Source organism: Rousettus aegyptiacus, unplaced genomic scaffold, assembly GCF_014176215.1.
Source record: "Rousettus aegyptiacus isolate mRouAeg1 unplaced genomic scaffold, mRouAeg1.p scaffold_m13_p_12, whole genome shotgun sequence".
In the NCBI taxonomy this organism is placed as follows: domain Eukaryota; kingdom Metazoa; phylum Chordata; class Mammalia; order Chiroptera; family Pteropodidae; genus Rousettus; species Rousettus aegyptiacus.
Genome location: NW_023416287.1, coordinates 63,916,875 through 63,938,396, shown reverse-complemented (window position 1 = coordinate 63,938,396; position 21,522 = coordinate 63,916,875). Strand labels below are relative to the sequence as shown.

The 21,522-nt window shown below is 35.6% G+C and overlaps 1 protein-coding gene across 3 annotated transcripts in view; it reads left to right on the top strand.

The window, feature by feature from the left end:
* Positions 1 to 7,313: 7,313 nt before the first annotated feature.
* TRAPPC8 (trafficking protein particle complex 8) overlaps positions 7,314 to 21,522 on the top strand; it is a 77,201-nt gene continuing 62,992 nt past the window's right edge. For 2 of the 3 annotated variants that reach the window (XM_016166739.2, XM_016166738.2), the window contains exons 1-2: positions 7,315 to 7,847; positions 13,712 to 13,906. In XM_016166739.2, the coding sequence (XP_016022225.2) occupies positions 7,691 to 7,847; positions 13,712 to 13,906 (352 nt within the window). In that variant the 5' untranslated portion in view covers positions 7,315 to 7,690. Of the gene's footprint in view, positions 7,848 to 13,711; positions 13,907 to 21,522 lie in introns of all 3 variants that reach the window. The other variant, XM_016166740.2, reaches the window with a different exon arrangement.

Here is a 21,522-nt window from a genome sequence, read left to right as displayed (position 1 = left end):
AAAATTTAAGTTGTTCAAATATGGTTTTCATATAAATGAAATCATATGTAGTTCTTTGTGATTAGCTTCTTTCACTTAGAATGTTTTCAAGATTCATTCTTGCTGTAGCGTGGATCAGTACTTCATTTTTTGTTCTTGCCAAATCATGACTGTATCACATTTATTTTTCCTTCATCAATTGATGAACATCTGCATTGTTTCCACTTTTTTTCACTGTTCAAGGTTTATTTGATATTTTAATTTGTATGACACTCAGATAGTTGGCTTTATTATTTATATGTAGACATTTCTTTTTACATTATATGTCAATGTACATATAGTACACAAAATAAGATCCTTTAGAATAGTAATGCACAGGATATGGAATGTTGGATTTATACATTGGATTCCAGGATGACTTGTTTTTTTTATATGCTGTGACAGAAAACTTATTTGATTTTTGTTTTGTAGAGATAATCAACTATTAAAGCACAATTTATTGCACAATCTGTCCTTCTAAATTTCTTTGTTCATGTTTCAAGTTGGTCTATCCTGCAAGTCTCTATGCTACTCCATTAGTTCCATTTGTCTACCCATCTTTTAATAACTGTATTATAACTTTAATATGTCTTGCTTATTTGTAGATAAATCCCTGCACCTTTTAAATCATTTTCAAAATTATTTTAACTATTCTTAGAACTTTTCTCTTCAGTATGGATTTTAGGATTAGTTTATCAAATTCTGTAGAATCTCTGTTGGTATTTTAATTGGAATTGCATTGAATCTCTAGATGAACTGAAGTGGAACTGAAATCGTCATGGTGCCTTTTTAGTTGAGGTTTTTTGCATGTCTACATCTAGCTGATAAAACCCAAGTCAAATAATGATGACTTAGCTATAAGAGAAGTTGAAATTTTGAGTACTACCTTCTACTTTTGGGAGGGCAATTAAAGAGAAGACAGTCACATAATATGATGAAAGTACACTATATATTTCTTATTGTATCATTTCTAAATAAGTATACAGTAGTCCCCTCTTACCCACGGTTTTACTTTCTACGGTTTCAGTTACCTGTGGTCAACTGAGGTCCAGAAATATTAAATAGAAAATTTTAGAAATAAACTATGTTTTAAGTTGTACCTGTTCTGAGTAGTTTGATAAAATCTCATGCTGTCCCGTTCTGTCTTGTCTTAGAAGTGAATCATCCTTCTGTCCAGTGTTAGTCACTTAGGAGCCCTCTGGGTTATCAGATGAACTGCGGAGGTACTGCAGTGCTTGTTCAAGTAACCCTTGCAGTCGCCTAAATCTGTGTCACAACATCTGTCATTCACCTCACTTCATCTCATCATATAAGCATTGTATCATCTCACATCATCACAAGAAGAAGGGTGAGTACAGTACAGTAAGATTTTGAGAGAGACCACATTCACATAACTTTACTATAATGTTATAATTGTTCTATTTTATTGTTAGTTACTGTTATTAATTTATCACAGTACCTAATTTATAAATTAAACTTTATATGTACAGGAAACAAAAACAGTATATACAAATATAGTATATATATAGGGTTTGGTACTATCCATGGTTTAAGGCATCCACTGGGGGATCTTGGAACATATCCCCCACCGATAACGAGGGGCTACTATAGTTTTGTTTTTCCTTTTGAAATTCCACAAATTTTCTTTTTTCTTTTTTTCCTCTAGCTGCTTTTGGAAGAGCCAGAAAAGTATTAAATAGAAATAGTAATAATGGACATCCTTGTCTCATTCTGATTTTAAAGGGAATAATACTTACATTCCACCATTAGGCATAATACTATGGATTTTTGCTACATAATCTTTATCTGGTTAAGAGTTTCCTTTTATTTATTTTTTTGAGGTATAATTAATATGACAATATTTTAGTTTCAAATGTATAAATAATAATTCAACATTTGTATATATTGTGAAATGATCACCAAAATAAATCCACTTAATATTTGAAAGTTGCTAAGAGAATAGATCTTAAAAGTTCTCATCACACACAAAAAATTGCAACTGTATGTGGTAATGATGTTAACTACACTCTGTCCATTTTTAATTGGGTTGTCCTTTTTATCATTGAGTTGTAACTGTTCTTTATATCATACTAACGTTTTCCCCCCTTATATAATTACATTTTTGGTACCCAAATCCAATTTTTGGGAGTATTTACACTTATCAGATTTTTGTGAGATTTCATTAGGTATATGATTTGCAAAAATTTTCTCCAATTCTGTGGGTTGTCTTTTCATTTACTTAATGGTGCCCTTTGAAGTAGTTTAAAAATTTTGATTATGTCCAGTTTACCTCTTTTTGTTGTTGTTTATGCTCTTGCTGTCACACCTGAGAAACCATTGCCAAATTCTAGGTCATGAAAATTTACCTCTGTTTCCTTCTAAGAATTTTGTAGTTTTAGCTCTTACATTTAAGTTTTTGACTAATTTTGAGTTAATTTTTATATATGGTGTGAAGAAGGGGCCCAACTTTATTCTTTTACATGTAGATACCCAATTGACCCAACACCATTTATTGAAAAGACTATTTTTTCCTCCTCTAATTGTCTGGCTACACTTTCAAAAATCAATTGCCCTTAAATATAAGGGTTTATTTCTGAACTTTCAATTCTATTCCATTAATCTGTATGTCTGTTATTATGCCAATAACACCCCGTCTTGGTTATTGTAGGTTTGTAGTAAGTTTGTAGATAATGTGAGTCATTCAACTTTGTTCTTTTTAAAGATAGTTTTGGCCATTCTAGGTCCCTTGAATTTTGACATGTATTTTAGGATCAGCTTGTCAATTTCTACAAGAAAGCCAGCTGGGATTTTGATATCAATTTGGGGAGTATTGCCATTTTAATTATATTAAGTCTTCTGATCCATGAACATAAGCTGTCATTCCATGCGTTCTGTAATTTCTTTTAAACTGCATATATTTTTTAACTTTAGCTTAAAAAAATGTACATAGCTTTTGGGGACTGCTATATATTTTAGCAGCTATTCTTTTTATTTTTATATAGAGAAATAATTTTTAATGTGTTAGAATTAAAAAGTACTCATTAAAACATCTATTGCCTTAAATAACATCTGAAATAAGGAGAGACAAATAAATAAAAACAAGGAAGTATAATTAAAAGTGCTTGAGACTGGAAGTCAAGAAACTGGGACTCTTTTACTAGGTATGTGCCTAACTAGGTATATAACCTTTGGAAAATTATGTTACCTGTTTCCTCAGATATAAAATGATATTGTAATTTTTCCTAAATAGAAAATCATGAGTCTCTGCTACCAACCTACAATATGGCATGTAACTATGTATTTATTTTTAGACTAAATCTTGAAGATTAAAACATTGATAAAGTTGTTTGGAGTTGAGATGTTCAATATTTCCACCACCATCCTGCCCCCATATCTTTATTTTACATATTCAAATCCAGTTTTTGGAAGCAGTATATATAATTTAAAACCAAGCAGTAATATTATCTCCAACCTTAGGTACATAAAGGAGAAAAATATTTATAAAAGATTTTTACTTGCTGTAGATTAAATGAGAAGATTTATATGGAGCTTAAATACCTATAATAAGCATAAAATAGAATTTTGAGCTTTAGAATGCAAAATTATGGTTATGATTCATCCTTAAAACAATTGAAAAATGGATGCTATCTCTTGTAGTCAGAATTTTAATGTTAATTAAGTTATTTTAAAACATTCAGTCAGAAGCTAAGGAAGGTTGGGTCTGGTTAGTATTAGGATGGGAGACCAACTAGGAAGACCGGGTGCTGTAGGCATAAAAAATAAAAAAATAAGGGATTGCGAGCTGACAAGGTCCTTGCAATCTGTGAGGTCAACCAAAGGTTGCCTTGCCTAAAACAGAAAAACAAAAAAACAAAACAAAAAATTCAGTACAATAAATAAAATTAAAAGTACTGGGCAATACATGGATTATATGTTTAAATCTTTATTTTTTTTAGTGTTTTAAAGTAATGTAACATAAAATCTTTCAGCTTAAGAAACGTTTAATGTGAAAATTTTCCGAGCATTTCTTGAACTCATGCTCTGATATATAGGTAGTTATCTCCTATGTGAGAACTACGTACTCAGGAATTAGAACTGCTTCATTCGTTTTTAAAGCCAGTACTCAATAGCACCATCTACTGTTACCATAGTGAACTTTAATAATAGTGGGAAGAATAGTAGACTTTCAGATTGCAATGAATATAAGAAACCTTTTAGTCCCAGCTTTCTAAGCTTACGGATAAAACATGTGAGGCTCAGAAAAGATAAGTAACTTGTAAAAAGTCACAGATTTCTTGCTAAAGTGATATATATTATTGCAAACTAAAATTTCTGTAGGCACTTTCAAAGCAAGAAATGTATGGAAAAGCAATTTATCCTAGTGATCAAATCTCTAGGATTAAACACCGAGCTGGCTCTGTTGCTGGCTCTAGTGCTGTGTCTTTGGGCAAGTTATTAACTGCTCTGTGGTTCAGTTTCTACATTTGAAAATTGGCGACACGTGCTTTTCAGGGTTTGCGTGAGAAGCAGTAGTAGTAGACATCTGTGTAAAGCACCATGCTTGCTCCATGGTGATTCAATAATGGTGACATTATTTTTATTCACAAGTGATGGAACTGCTTTTGAATCCAAGCCTCCCTGACTTCAGTGTTTATGTTCTTTAAATCTAATCTCACTAGCCATCAGAAGAGACTGGCCATATTATACATACAAAATAAAACAATCCATGAGTGTTTGATAACACAGTATATCAAAATGTAAGCCCACTGACATAGCATAAGTTTTACGGGAGTCTTTGACTTGGGAGAGAGAAGGAAGCTAGGTCTCATCTTTAGTACTTGGAAAAGAGGACCTTAGTTGCTTGTGGTATTATGATATTTTGTCCAGCAAGCATCCTCTCTTGGATCCTATCCTCTTGGCCTTGAGGGCAGGCACATGGCTAAGGCCTGATGGATCATAGCCCTTCATTTTTCCTGAACACCGTGAATGGTTCAGAAGACATGTGCTACCAAAAAGAAGTGTCCAGAGGAGTCATAGAAATGAGAGGTGTGATATCTTAGACTCCATGCAAATACCTTCTGCAGGGACCTCATTCTTAATAAAGTATGTTGGAGACCCTTGACTGTCATCCCATATTGACTCTCCTCCTATTCACTTAGCAACAGAATCCAAGGACCTACATTTTCCAGTCTCATGTGGAGAAAGGTGTGACCAATATACTCACTGCGGCCAGTAGGATGTGAGTAAAATTGTTGAACTCTATTTCTACCATTTGACCTTAAACCATTAGTCACATGCTTCTCAATTCTTTCTCCATTCTCACAGGCTGGAAAACAAATGTGGCAATGATTCAGCTTTAACCTTTAGGCGAGAACGACACCTTGGAAAATGAACACCTTAGACTAGGATAGACTAGAAAATATATTTTTACAGTGAAGTCACTCACTGGAACACACTGAGTGGATGTGGTGTTAGATTTTAAAGTAAATGCAAACTTCCATTTACTTAGAGGAAGATAAAAATTCATTTAGGATCAGCCTTAAAAAGGAAACTTGAATACGTTATGCTAAGTGAAAGAGTTCAGACACAAAGTCACATATTGTATGATTCCATTTAAATGAAATGCCCAGAATAGATAAATCTATAGAGACAGTAAATGAGTGTTGCCAGGGGCTGGTGTTATAGGGGGAGGGAGTGACTGCTTATGGACACCAGGCTTCTTTTGGTGAAAATGTTCAGAAATTAGACAGTAGTAATGGCTGCACAGGTAGCTGAATATACTAAAACGCAATGAATTGTATACTTTAAAGAGGTGAATTTAATGGTATGTGAATTATAGCTCAAAAAGTCCATTTAGGCTAAACTGCCCTTAAAAGTCCTTCTTAAAAAATCTAATACAGCCAGTTTTACTTTTAGTGTAATAAATAAATTGCCTTTTTAACATTTATTTTGAGTTGAGTACTAGACAAAGTAGTATGCTTGCATTTAGGAGCCTTGTTACAAAAAACTTCGGTCTACTCAGTTGCATGAGATTCTCAAAATATGACGTGCACGTATTGAAATCAGAGGTATTCAAAAGGGAATATACATACCCCTGGAGGTACAAAAAATTTCCAGGAGGCTCAGATAATTTTCCAGGTCCTCAACTTGTAAGTATTATACTTTCTAAACTGATCCGTGGCTAAAGCTGCCATGTCATTATGTCCTACTGTCATTTCCTACCTCCCATTTCTCAATTTACGAAAGGCATACCTGTCACCCATTAAGAATTCTTAACCACGGTAAAAACTTCACGGTGCTCAACAATCCAACAATTTCAGATACTGATGTTGGGAAAACCTCCTTTACATCAAGGTACATAAACTACGATAGTGTCGCATTTTTCTCTGCCTTATACTTTTGGTATATAACTCAGAAGGAATTCAAACTGTTGAGTGACACTATAATAAAATTCATTTCATTCACTTCCACTTACTTAGAGGAACAATTTATAAAAGTGAAAACTAGGAATAAAAGCCAGTTCAGGACTCCATACGCACATAATTACTGGCTTCCTTTACCTCCATCACTTAAGTGAACACCATAGCAGAGGGTAAAAAGGAAGCGGCTGAGGACAAAATGACTCGGACGTTTGCAGGCACACCCCTTCTGTGTGATCAACAAAAATGCAGTAGCGTCAGAGTTTCCCTTTACTCATGTTGATTGCAGGACACACAAGAGTCCACATTCTTGGCAGTCCGTTTCTAAAAGCATGGTTGTATTTAAACGAAATATATGACCTGTTTGGGCCAGCTCCAGGGAACCCTCCAAGCACCGGGACCAGAGGGCGGGGGCTGCACACTGTCGCCCGTGAGCTGTGCTCCTCAGCGCTCCACGAGGAGCGTGGGAAAGGCAGGACGAGGAGAGAGGGCTAGAAGCAGCGCAACAGCCACATAATTTGCTCACTGTTTCCAGGGAGAGCCTTTGGCGCTCCAGTAAAACCGCTTGGCGTGGAAGGAGAGTAGGCGTCTTCACCACTGTGACAACACGGATCTCGAGCGCCGACTCGTCCGCTAAACCTTGCGCCTCGCTTGGGCCTTACCGAATACCTGCGTGAGAACCGGACCTAAAGTCCCCCGCATGGCCCCGCCCAATACACTCGTAGCCACACCCCTGCCCCGCCCAGTGGTGGGGCCACCCATTGCACTACTTCCGGCGCTAGCCTTCCAAACTGCCTCTGTCGCTCTTCATTTCCTTCTCCTTGGCTCTCTTCTCCCGCCCCTATCGCGTTCTTTAACACCGTCACGTGAGGGGCGAGCGCGGGTGCTGTCGGGACTGGTACTGCCGGTGGGTCAGGGTTCGGCCTCAATATGGCGGTTCCGGTCGGGCAGTGAGCAAGAATTTGCCGTCCGGAGGATTAACTGGTGATTGTCGGCGTTTCCATCTATAAAGGTGGAATGTGAGGACATCGGGGAGAGCGCCGAGGAGCGGCGGTGACAGGGAGGGGTCGGTGGTGTGTGTCCCGTGAGCCGAGGCTGCGGCGTCTGTTCCTTCTCTTGGTCTCGAGGCTTCAGTGCGGGGCCCCGCCCGGCCGGGCTAGGCCGGCGGGCGGCGGCAGTAGCTGCTGCAGCTGCTGGATCAGCCTCTGAGAGTGGGCCGGACGGCGGGCGCCGCCGCTGCCTCTCCCGCGGCGATGGCCCAGTGTGTACAATCAGTGCAAGAGCTAATCCCGGACTCTTTCGTCCCCTGTGTGGCCGCGCTGTGCAGCGACGAAGCCGAGCGGCTCACTCGTCTAAATCACCTTAGCTTCGCCGAGTTGCTTAAGCCCTTCTCTCGCCTCACTTCCGAGGGTATGTAGTCTTCTCCCTTTTTCACTGAGCTCCCGCAAAGCCGGGGCCCGGAAAATAAGTTGGGGGCGGGTGAGGAAGAGAAGGGCTATGTTTACATCGCGGAGCCAGTGGAGTGGCATTTGGGGCTGGGGCTCCGCGACGTCTTCGGTGGCGGCTGGAGGAGGGACTGTGAGTGAGGTTGTCAAGACAGTGCTGCCCTAATCTCCAGTTTTTCTAGGTACTCTCTATCCCCGAACAAGCCGGACTGTTAGGTAATTATTGTAAAGAAAAACGTGAGCCCCAGAGAAAGGCATCGAGAGTGTTCTCAACGGCATAAGAAGGACATTAGGAAGTTACACGGCAGGTAACGGTAGGAAGATGCTGCCTCTTAGATCCAATACGAATCGTCTTCCTCTGGTGTTAAACTGGGCCTTCAGAGGTGTTTTGAACATTACATGCTTCTAGCAATGATGCTCATCTCTCTTTCTAAGCTTCTGTCTAGTTTAGTTTTTTCCTTGAAAATTTAAACATTAGATATATAATAATTTACTTAATCTCTCAAGAAACTAAAAAGTATTATAAAAATAATAAAACTTGCAACATCTTTTGCCTAATGGACAAGTTGTCGTTAATTTAATCTGGAGTTGTCTAGATTAATCGGAATGGAAAAGCCCTTAAATTTGATTTTTCAGATGAAAGATAAATGGACAGAACTGTCTTCTATGGAGGAGCTACCTTTTTTTTTCTAGCTTTAGATTCTTTATTAGGGAAAAATAAGTTTAAGAAAACCTCAAATATGATTTAACCGAAGTCTTTACTGGTACTTTGCAAACAGAACATAGCCAAGTATAGCTAAAGTTTTTTTAGGTCTGTATAAAATGCAGCATTTATTAAAAAGCTTTGTCAAATGAAAGACTATGTTGTTTATTTGGTTATGATTACTTCACACACACAAAAAACAACAGTGATGTGCCATAAATGTATGTATTTATATGCTTCAGGTGTGTATTCTAGAGACTAGCTCCATTGTAAGTTCACTTTAGCATTTAAAGGAGAGGGAGCTGTCCAAAAAAAAAAAATCAAAGTTTGGGAAGTCTTGGATTTTCTTCAGTTTGTACCATCACCAGCTCCTCCAGTGTTGTATTGTGTCAACAAGAACAGCAGAGTGCACTACATTCTTAAAATCTTTAAACACAAACAAAACACGAGAGCCAGTTTGACTTCGATGTGTGTGCTCTTTTTTGCTTTGTTAGTAATAATGGTAATACTTGATACCTGCTTTATGTAGCTTTCTCTTTTAGTTCTTATTGAAGCCTGAGGTAGTTACTGTTACCACCATTTTAAATTTGAAGACGTTGAGGCAAAGATATGTTAACTTGTCCACAGTCTTAAATGTAGGAAAGATTTAAAAACAGGCAATGTAACTCAAAACAAGGTATTTTTAACCAAGTCATCTCCTGGCAATGCTTAGAATTACTTGTTCACACTAGAGAGCAGCACCGTCCAATGGAAATATAATGTGAGTCACATATATAATTTTAAATTATTTAGTAGCTGTGTTATAAAAAAAAAGAAACAGGTGAAATTAGTTTCATTGATATATCTTATTTAACCCAGTATTTCCAAAATGTTACCATTTCAATATGTAATCAATATGAAAAATCTTAATGAGATATTTTACACTTTTTTGTTGCTATCTGAAATTTGGTGTGCATTTACACATATCACATCTCAATGTGGACTATACATATTTCAAGTGCTCAATAGCAACATGTGGCTGGTGCCTCCTGTATTGGATGGTGCAGTGAATAGAGGCTCAAATTAGTTTTCTTCTGATTTCCTTTTGCACATTGCAGAAGATTTAGAGGAGGAGTATAATGAGTTGATGGAAAGGAAGGAGGGTCAGTGTTTCCTGTTGAGGGGGATAAGGTTAGACTATTATGGACAAGAGGTATAAATTATGAATTATGAGTGGTTGAGAAACAGGAAAGTATCCCTATTAGTACAGAAGAATAAGGGAAGATCATAGATAAGAGAGGATCTTGAATTCTAGGAAAGAGATTTTGCCTTTCATTTCAAATGGTAACTGTGACAGTCTTAGATTCTTGAGCAAGGGTGTGAAATTTTGTGAGAGATAAGAGTTGATATAAATTTTAAAATTTAAGATGATTAGAACATGATCTATGGGTGGTGGCATTAGAAATCTGGCAAAAAGGACTTAATTTTTCATGTGGTTTAACTTTTTGCTAGTAAGTTTTGGGGCTCTTTACCATCCAGAAGAGGCTGCTTTTTTGTCTTAAACATGGGGATTCTTTGAATTATGCTGAGACTTAAAGAGTTTATATTTAACAAATTTTGTGATCCTAACACTAGTTGAGAAATTTATAGTGGCTATTTCAAAGAAAAAAAAATAGTGGTAGTGTTACTTATTCAAATCTGTTTTTGCCATTTTAGTGATAGTTCTTTGATAATTTTAAGCCGTTCTAACATACTGTTTAGACATTTATGAGATTTAAGTAAATTTCACTTAAATGCTAACTTTTGAAAGTACTTGGCTTTCATTTTTGAAAAGTATTTTAAAATTTATTGTAAAATAGTTTAAGGGATTAAAAAGATAAGAATAAAATGTAATTTTAATTTAAATCTTGAATATTTCCTGAACCATCATAAGTGGCAAATTAGACTTGGAGAATGACTTTTGAAAGATATTTAATGCCTCTAGTTTTATGTTTCTTTTAAAAAGTTAGAGATATTTCATCAGTCTTAACTACCATGTTGGTTTAACTAGGTAACTAACCTAAGGTTTTTAAGTACCGAACTTTGAGTAAAATTTAAGTCAGCTTTTCAGAATTAGATTGTTTTTGTCATTTTTGTACAAGTTTCAGCAATCGATGTTTTCTTTATATGGTAGAGTGAAAACATGAAAGATATTTTAGTTTTCAAAATATATTCCCTAGAACACCAGATATGTTATATGCTCCCTAAAAATGAATTTTGTGATCAGATAAGTTTGCTTTAATATAGCATGTGTTTGGGAGAATAACTGTCATTTTAGCACATTAAAGGGATGACCTGTTATAAAGAGACTTTAAAAACTTAATTCAATATTTCCCAAATTTTTTTGAACATGGAATCAATTTTTTAGAAACAACTCTTATCCTGAGGGAATGGTATTCCAAGGAACAGCACATACTAGGAAATATTACTTCATAATACAGTATTCAAGAAATATATGGTAACATAAATAAAAGTAAGATAATGTAGTGTTGAATTTTACTTTGAAATTGAGATGTTATATGACAAAGTCACCTTTTGTGTTGTTATAATCTTAAAGCTTTAATATAATCATTAGTTCTTAAGCTTTTGAATTTCATATATGATTTAAGAGCATTTCTCTTAATCATTCTTAGCTCTTATCTTACTCCTTATTAGATTGGTTTTGCAATTCTCCAGTGTATATTGTTGTGTAACAAATAACCCCAGTGCTTAGCACCTTAAAACAAAAGCTTTTATTATCTCTGTTTCTCAGGAATCCAGGAGTGACTTAGCTAGATGCTTCTGGCTCAGGGTCTCTTTTGAGATTGCAGTGGGGCTACAGTCATCTGGGGCTGGAGGATTCTCTTCCAAGCTCAGTCATATGGTTGTTGGCAAGTCTCACTTACTGGAATGTTGGCTGGAGACCTAAGCTCTATGCCACGTGGGCCTTTCCATAGGCTCCCTGAATATCCATCCCTATGCCATAGCAGTTAGCTTCTCCCAGATTGAGTGATCACAGAGAGAATCCAGGATAGAAGCAATACTCTTTTATAACCTTATCTCAGAAGTGTTATACCATTGCTTTTGCTTTGTTCTGTTGATTACACATATTAACCCTGGGATGTGGGAGGGGACTACACAAGGGTGTGTATAACAGGAAATGTCAGGATCATTGGGGGCCATTTCAGAGGCTGGCTGCCACACCTATTAACTAATTTCTGGATTTATTAGTCGGATTACTTAATAACTGATAACTCCAATCTGAATATAGGGCAAAACTAAAATATCCTTTTTGTGTCAACACTTATGAGTACTAAAGATAATTAGCCAATTTAAAATTTTAAGAGGTTTAATACATACATGGCTACTTATGTTATTCAACAAGTATGGACCAACTTTAAGGAAAATACTTGTGTATTTCTAAAAGGATCAAAAATGCACCAGAGTATTCATGGTTTTGGTTTCTCTGTTTAATAGACCAGCCGGAAAGTTTAATTAGGGAGAGAGTCCTGTATGTCTTTATTTAAATTAGAAAACATAAACAATTACAGAAGAATGCAGAGAATACATCCAGCTCCCTCCTACTCAGAACCAACAAATATTAACCTTCTTATCATATTTGCTTTGTATCTTTTCCTTTTAAACATCAAACATAGATGCATTTGAAAGCATCTATGAAAGATGAAAGATCTCTTTACCGTTCCTTAGTCTCATTTCCTTTCCTCCTTCATAGGCAACCATTATAATGGGATTTACATGTATTTTATCTGTACTTTTTGTACATATATTTATATTTGAAATGTAAGTACAAATACTCCATATATAGTATTTAAAAAATATTTTTGTTTTGTGTTTTTTAATTAAAAATTTAGAAATCAACAGAACACACAGGAAATTTAGGAAGACAGATTTTACAGTTGTAACTTATTTAAAATATAGGCAGTCCTAAACTTAAAACTTTGATATAAAGCATTTTCCAGTGGAAATAAGTGTCATTTTTTTAAATTGCACCCAAGGTCAGTTTTCCAAGATTGACTCTTATTTGTATATGGTGAAATAGAGTGTATTGCACCTGCTGCCTCCCATCACATCCTGAGCACTTAACTATATAGTCATCATGGTGGTGTTCAGTGCTTTACACTTATCTCATCTAACAATATCTCACCTAAATCTTTAACCCTGTGAATTAGGTATTAATTACATGTTATGGATGAGGAAATTGAAGAACAGAAAAGTTATTTAGGATAACCCAGTTAATAAGTGCTGACTTATTACTATATTAATATTACTATAGAAACTAATCATTTTATCTGATTATATGAAAAAATTGCTCAAATTTCCTACTGTGCACAGCGGATACTATCTTCTTGCTATAATCTCGTAAGAAACTATTCCTTGGACTGAAGCTCTGAACCGCTGGTTATAAATCCTATAGCCTATTGCAGGGTAGAGGCAGGAGTATTGGGGCTGGAGAAGGGATTTGAGCATTTATTTTTTCAAAATAGATTTTTGTTTTTTAGAGCAGTTTTAGGTTCACAGAAAAATTGAGTAGAAACTATGGCAAGTTTCCATACACCTTCTGTTCCAACATGCATATTATCTCCCCCACTATCAACATCTTCATCAGAGTGGGCATTGATTTTTATGATAGTGGAATAGGGGCTGAGAATGTAAACAGCACACTAGAGAAAGTAGAGGAATCCCAAATGTAGCATTTCATTCCCCTTTCTTCCCTTTTTACTGTTTTCGTTGTTAATACCACAGACTTCACACTGCCCTGGACCAGCCTTAGAGTGAAGTGAAAATTAGAGATCTGGTGGATGGTGGTTGGCTGCTGGCAACTCCAAATGAGGAAAGAAAATAAATAAATAAATAAAATGGAGACCTACTGTAGCTATGTTGTGAGCAGTAACATTGGGGGAGAAGGTCACTGTCTGGCTAGCCCTTTTGATTATAAGGGAATGTTATAAGTCAGTTGTATTTATGGAAGATTCTTCCACTTGGAATTTCTGGTTTCTGATTTGAGGATCCTTTTTGTTTGTAAACCAGTAACCCAATTTTTTATTATTGTTGGGTTGTTATGCATTGTATAGAATTAATTTCAAGTTTTTTCTTTTTCTTTTTTAAAGTTCATATGAGAGATCCTAACAATCAGCTCCACATCATTAAAAATTTGAAGATAGCAGTAAGCAACATTATCACCCAACCACCTCAGCCTGGAGCCATTCGGAAGCTTTTGAATGACGTTGTTTCTGGCAGTCAGCCTGCAGAAGGATTAGTAGCTAATGTGATTACGGCAGGAGATTATGATCTTAACATCAGTGGTATGTAACAAGGTTTATTATTATTTTTTAAATTAATTTTTCTTTTTTAGAAAAAAGTAATTCTGTGACTTGGAAATTATTCAACAAACACTTAAGTGCTTACTAAGTGATAGAGCCTGGAAATTGAATATTTGAAATAAACAGTCTTTACCTTTAGGGAGGTTACAATCAAGTGAGTAGGCAGCCATTTAGACTATGAATTACATGATTTTATATTTTCATAATGAAAACATTTTTGTAGTTCTAATTGTAAAGCTAATACAAGCTCCAAGAAGACAGGAACTTTATTTTATTCCCAGTACCTAAAGTAATACCTAGAACATGGGTATAATAAATATTTTCTCAGTGAAAGAACTAACATAAAAAATATTCTTTTGTGACATAAGTAATACTAAAATAAATAGAATTTTTATTGTATTTTTTATCTTGCTTAGTGTTAAGTAGAGAGAATGTTTATAATGTATGAATAAATCTTTTCTGAGTGCTTCTAAATCTGACTTGAATGGTAAATATTTTCATAATAAGATTGGAAGGTGAAATGATATAATATGTAAAATGAGTTAGCAGTATTTGGTGTGACTTTTTCTATATGAAAAAGACTTAGTAGAGGGACATGAGTTTGACTTTTAGAGGGATAAGATTGAAAGTACATAATCTAATTCAAAATATTTTAGCAATTAAAATCTTTTTAGGTCAGTACAATTTATAATCTAATATTTTAACACCTCTTAAATGCGTATTTAGAGATTTTCCTCTAGATACGAAGAGAACTTAAGTGATATGTTTTAGGTTATGATGTTAATTGGTTGCAACTTGTATAGTTAGAAATATATGGAGAATTATTTTATTTAAATGTTCATAATTTTTTTTATGTTAATTCCAGTAAGATAAGTTAACTTGATAATTTTAAGGTTAGAATTTTTACAAATCAAAAAAATATGAATTTAGGGCACATAAATTGAGCAGTTGTTTTTAAGATGAGGCAAAATTTGGATTTTTGAGAGAAATTTGAACTATTATTTTCCTGTCATCAATGGGAAATTCATGTTGAATTGTGAAGGGTAGTGAATCAAATGCCAAAGTGTCCCAAGTTTTTATACTACTGTAGCCGTTAAGTATAACTTAAATAAGTCACTTATTCACACTCAGTTTCATTCTTTGGAAACTAGAGAATTCTCAAGGCCTCTCCTAGCCTTTAATGCCATGATTCTATTTTATAGAGTCTTTTACATTTTTGTTATTCATGTAACAAATATTAATTGACTTCCTACTATATGCTTTGCATTGAGACATAGAGATAAATAATATATGTTGTATGAGTTCATAATCTGGTGGAGAGACAGACACTTAAATCAGTAATTATAATACATTCTAATTTACAGTACCTTTTAAATCACAATACATTCTAATAGGGATATGCCATATCCGATATGCCAAAGTGCTAATGGTACACAGAGAGGGATTTACTGTCATATTTAAAAAATAAAAAAATTTTTATACTGCAGATATCTTCCTAACCTCCAAAGCTCATAACACCTTTTATTTTTAAAACATTAATTTAGCAAAATGATTTATGCTCATAGACATAATGCTAAAAAGCTTACTATAAGGAAGAAACAACAGTGATCTGTTCTTTGTACTCCAACCCACAAGTCCTTTCAGCGGTTTTTATTTTTTGTTTCTAAGTAATATTTTCATATGGCCATCTATAGTTAGATCCGTTTAAAATTAATATATTGATTTCTCATTATAATTGATGAAGATTTAGCTTAATTATTTACCTTCCTCCTTTTCCCATCTCTCTAATGTAGTTTTTAAATTTTTGGTTCGTATTCATTGTTCACTATATTATGATTGAATATTATTCACTTCATTGCTGCACCAAATATTGGGATTTTAGTCTATTCTTACATAGCATTTTTTTTTCAAAACTTAGTCATTGCCTTTTAAAAAACAACTTAGGCAGAGTTTTTTGAATCTTTCACTAGTCTCAAACTTCACTAGCCTCTTAGTAAGATATTCTACATGCAGAGTACAGTGGAAAACCTCAGTCTTTCACCTTCTGTAAAAGGAAAACCCCAGCTCTTCCCTACTGTGTCTTTCTTTCCTGTGAGTCTCCTTTACTACTCACACAAAACATTTTACTTCTGGTCACCAAATAATTTGAGTTTTTTTTCCCACATCACCAAGCATTCTTGGACATCATCAGGGTGTTCAAGGATTCAATGCAATTCTAACACTACCTGGAGATAGCATCAGAAACCATAGGTTATGGGTTCAGTCCTACAAGATACTTTCCCCCGACACTCCACAAAAACTTCAGTTGCTAGTCACAAGCCCAGGTTATCACTTGTGCTTCTGATCAAGTGGCTATAGATTAGGGGTTCCAACGACTGCCTCCTTGGGCCTGATTAATTTGCTAGAATGGCTCATAGAACTCAGAGAAACATTTTACTTACTAGATCACTAGTTTATTATAAAAGAATATAATTCAAGAAAGCCAGATGGAAGAGATGCGTAGGGGATATGGGCAAACGATGTGGAACTTTCATGCCCTTTCTGAGCATGGCACTCTCTTAGCACCTTCACATGTTCACTAACTTGGAAACTCTCCGAATCTTACATTTTTGGGATTTTTTTATTTTTTTAATTTTATTTATTTTTAAAGTTTCAAGTATACGGTACATTGGTTAGACATCTATATAGTTCATAAAACAATTGCACCTTCCCTCCCCTGACCCTCTACCTAGCCAATGTATTAATGCTAACTGCATTCTCTATGCTGTGCTCCCCATCCCCATGACCATCCATCAGCTCCTAATTTGTACTACTTTAACCCTTCACCCCTTTCTTCACCCCCCCAAATTCCCCTCCCCTCTGTCTGACACCAAATTGTTTATTATATTTGTGAGGCTGCTTTTGATTAGTTCTTTTTATTCCTTAGGTTCCACATATAAGTGAAATCATATAGTGTTTATCTTTCTTTGTCTAACTTAAATACCTTTTAGGTCCATCAAAGCAATATCTTTTTCCATCCCCTTCCTTTTCTTATATAGGGGTCTTGTTTTCTTGTCCTTTTGGCCACTCTATCTTTTGTTTGGAGCACTCAATTCTTTTCCATTTAAGGAAATGTAGTTGATAGGAATGTAGTTGTTAACATTCTTTATTCCTGTTTTTGATACATGTTTTTTTTCTTCTTAAAGTAGTCCCTCCAACATTTCCTGTAATACTGGCTTGATGGTGACAAATTCCTTTAGCTTATTTTTTGTCTGGGAAGCTCTTTATCTGTCCTTCAACTCTAAATGATGTAGCTTTGCTGGATAAAGTATTCTTGGTTGTAGATCCTGGGTCTTCATCCTGTCGAATATTTTGTGCCAAGCCCTTCTGTCCTGCATAGTTTCTTTTGAGAAATCAGCTGTAAGTCTTATAAGTAACTATCTGTTTTCCCCTTGCTGCTTTTAATGTTCTTTCTTTGTATTTAAACTTTGGCATTTTAATTATGCTGTGTCTTGGTGTGGGCCTCTTTGGATCCCTGATTTTTGGAATTCTCTGAGTTTCCTGGGGTTTTATGTCCATTTTCTTCGCCAGGTTAGGGAAGTTTTCCATCATTTTTTCTTCAGCTGTTCAACATCTTGATTTTCTTCAGTTACACTGATCAGATGGATATTTGGACCCTTAATACTGTCCCATGTTTTCTCCTTAAATTATTTTTATAGTCTTGGCATCTTCTCTCTTGCCATTCTGATAGAGTGTTTTGGCTTTCCCATCCTCTAGATAGGGTATTTGATCCTTTATCCACTTTGTTTATTCCTTCATTTATTCCATTTAATACACTTCTCATCTCAGATAACGTGTTCTTCATTTCAGACTGGTTCCCTTTTATAATTTCCATTTCCATTTTTGTTTTTTATCTCTTTGTTAAAGTTCTCACTCAGTTTATCCATACTTCCCAAAAGTTCGTAGAGCATCTTTATAACTAGTGTTTTGAACTCTGCATCTGTTAGATTACTTAACTCCATTATTTCTGGATCTCTGTTCTCTTCTCTCACATGATTTCTGCGTCTTTGTCTTCCCATTTTGGCTGCCTTTCTGTGTCTGTTTCTATGTACAAAGCAAAGCTCCTAAGTCTCCTGGTGTTATTAGTGTGGATTTGAGTAGTAGGTGTCCAGTGGCACAGTCCTGAGAGGATTCAGCTGCAGGCCAAACTTAGCCCAAGCCTTTGCCCCTCCGGGATCGCCTGTTAAGATTCAGCAAGTAATCCACAGATGCTGTGCTTATAGTTGCCTCAAAAGGCCACACCAGAAAGTGAGGTCAACTGCCTCCAGTATGAGTCTAGGCGCTGCTCAGCAAGGAGCACCTGACTCGCTGAGGATACACCTGGATGTGGCTTGGGTAGGCCTGCAAGTTGGGGGAGGCGGGGTTTCAGGGAATCCTTTGGGTGGAGTGACCATGTTATCTTATCGTACACCATTTACAACTATGGTGGTGCCGTGTCTACGTACTGGGAAGGGGGAGGGCTCAACAGGGAACAGGATACCACTGGCATTTCTGTACAGAGAGAGTCTGGCCTCGGCCCTCACTCCGACAATGTCTCCCTGTAAGCCCCTGATGCCTCCTGTGCATAGCTGAATCGGCACTGGTGCTAAGAGCAAGCAGGTCTGTCACCCTGAAAATCTGCATGCGGTTGCGGCCCCTTGAAAAGGCCTGTGCTACTGCCATATCCTCCATCTTACTCAGCTGCTTCAGACTGGGCAACCCCACATCCTCTCCCCATCCTACCTTCTGCTATTGCAAGGTGATTTCCTAGAGTTCTCCCTAGTTGTATGGCTTCATCTAGATCCCAGGTGATTTTTCCTTATTATCATCACAACTTTGATTTGGTTGCCAGAGGGCCGAACAGAGCTTCTGTCATCTACATCATTTTTTAACTCTCCACATTTTTGGGATTTTCTGGAGGCTTCGTCTTGTAGGCATGATCAATTATTAACTCCATTTTTAACCCTTCTCCCTTCTCAAAAGAATGAGGGGTGGAGCTGAAAATTATAAGTGTCTAATAAACTTGATTTGGTCTTTCTGGGGACCATACCTCATCCAGGAGCTATCTAGGAGCCCACCCAGAGTCACCTCATTAAAACAAAGGACACTCTTATTACCAAGGGAATTTACAAGGGTTTCAGGAACTCTGTGCCAGGAACTAGGGTGCAAAGACCAATATATATTTTTTATTCTCTCACACAGACTTAATTTATCAGATAATCCATTTATCAAGATCTCCTTGAAGTCTTCTCTTTCTACTCCATGTATTTTTAATGGAGAATGATATTCTTCTGTGCGGGGAGGATATGATTCTTGGGGGCAAAAAAAACATAACTATTACAATGGTTTGTGGTTCTTTAAAGGACTATGGTACATAAATAGATACACAGTATATCTGTGGTGTTATTTTAAAGTATTTTTTGGGGGGATGGAAGGACCAGATAGGAAAGAAAAAGGCTCATGGGGGAGATAATGAAGTGAAAGTTGCAAAACACTGTTCTATTTCATCTTGGACTGAGGATTTCCTTCCCTTCACTTTTGTAGTCTCTGATTCATATCTTTTTTGTATATTTTCTTGATTTGGTGGAGGACATCTCCAGTAGTTTCCTTAGAAAGCAGGTGGAGGCACTACTGTAGCTGAATTCTTTAGGCAGATTTTAAAAATCCCAGGTGATTCGGATAGACTGCATACCAGAAGAAAAGTTTCTTCAGCTTCTTTCTCTGCTTTTTTAAGGCATCTTCCTTCAGCTCTGTTGTTCTGGGAATGTGGTATGCTAAAGCACTGAAATCATTGTAATAAAATTCTATTATAATAGTAATACTTTTTGGAGATTTAAGAGTGATTTTGTCCATTTTAAATAAGATATTCTTTATATGTCTAGAAACATGCCTCTAATTTTTGCCATTAATGTGAGTCAGCATACTTTTTACCCATTCTATTTAAGAAACAGATGTTAGATATTTACCTCATAAGCCTAGCTTAACAGTGCCATGTTTTCATCAGATCGGTCAATTAAAGCTAGTGTTCCTAGGTACAGTAATTGTAAAGACACTTTGATGGAATTGAAAGAATCCTTGTTATACATAGGTATTTTCTATGGTAGGCTCAGTTTTCCAGATTGTGCTTCCTCTACTCCTTGCCTATTATCTTTTTTTTCTACTTAGCTACTACTGTTTTGTATTTGTCCCAATTAATATGTCTAATTTTTCTAACACAGACGTTATCTGTCCTATCATCTATTTCTTATACATATTCTTGACTTACAATATTTTCTGCTAAATTGAGACATCATTTTTGAATAGGATAATTTGAGTCACATTTTGTTTTGATAAGAAGGAAGAACATGTTTTTCCCCTTTTAAGTGTATAGTATATATTTTCTGGTTGGTTTCATATTAATTGCTATTACTCTAAAATACCATGATACTTTGGAGAGTAGTCATGTGTAAATATTTTTTAGAGGATTGTTTAATCTTTAATATTTTTTCTAATTTTTACATAAGAGCTTTAAAAAATGACAATTATTTAAAATATGGCTAGTGCAGGATATAGGAACTTCATGTTATTTTTCCAGTATCTTGAAATATTTTGCTATTTTTCATCATCCTATGAATTACTTATTCTTTTACCAATCATCAGTTACTCTGAACTATAAGAAAGTGGAAGAATGATGAAATTGCATAGAAAGATGATACAGTAGTGAAATAAGTCATCACTGTTATATAATTTTTGTTTTAAATTTTGTGTTGCCCAAAGTATATTGCATCGTCTTTCAGAATGGTATAAAAGAAGTCTGGGGATCTCATCGTTGTGTTATCTTTGTTTTCATTTTTTTTTTCTTTCACCGAATACAGTTGTAAATTGAGAACTTTTTCTTTTTAGTCCATTTTTGCAAAGAAAAGAAAATTTGACAATGGAAAATAAAATTTTTCACAATTGTTAGACAAATCAGGAGATGAATGTTGTGAGACAGCAGCATTCAGGACTACCACTGTCTGGTAGAAATATGCGAGCCACTTATATAATTCTCAGTGTTCTGTAGCTACAATAAAAATGTAAAAAAAAGGTGAAATTAATTTTAATAATATATATTATTTAACCCAGTGTATATGAAATATTTCAAGTTGTGATCATTAGGAAACATTTTTTAACTGTCTTTGAAATCTTACGTGTTTTTTACACTGACAACACATCTCAGTTCAGACAAGCCTCATTTCCACTCCCCATTAGCCACATGTACTGGTGGCTGCCTACATATGGACGCTTACCTCTAGACTCTAATGACAATGGTGAAATTGATCATATATAGAAATCCCAGTTTTTAAGTCTTCAGATGACAATGTCTAATGTGAATTTTTTTTGAAACTCAAAAAACTTATTACTGAGAAATGTATTTCTAATTTAACAGGAAGGACTTCACATAATATTTTGAGACAAGAACCTAAACCATCCCATTTTGTTAAAGGACATGCGACAGTGTTCTTTTGTCTTTTATGATTTTTGTTTAACAAAATTTACTTGGTATAGTTTGTAAGTGACAAATGCTGAAGGCAGGCATGTTTATGAAAATGATTGGAAGG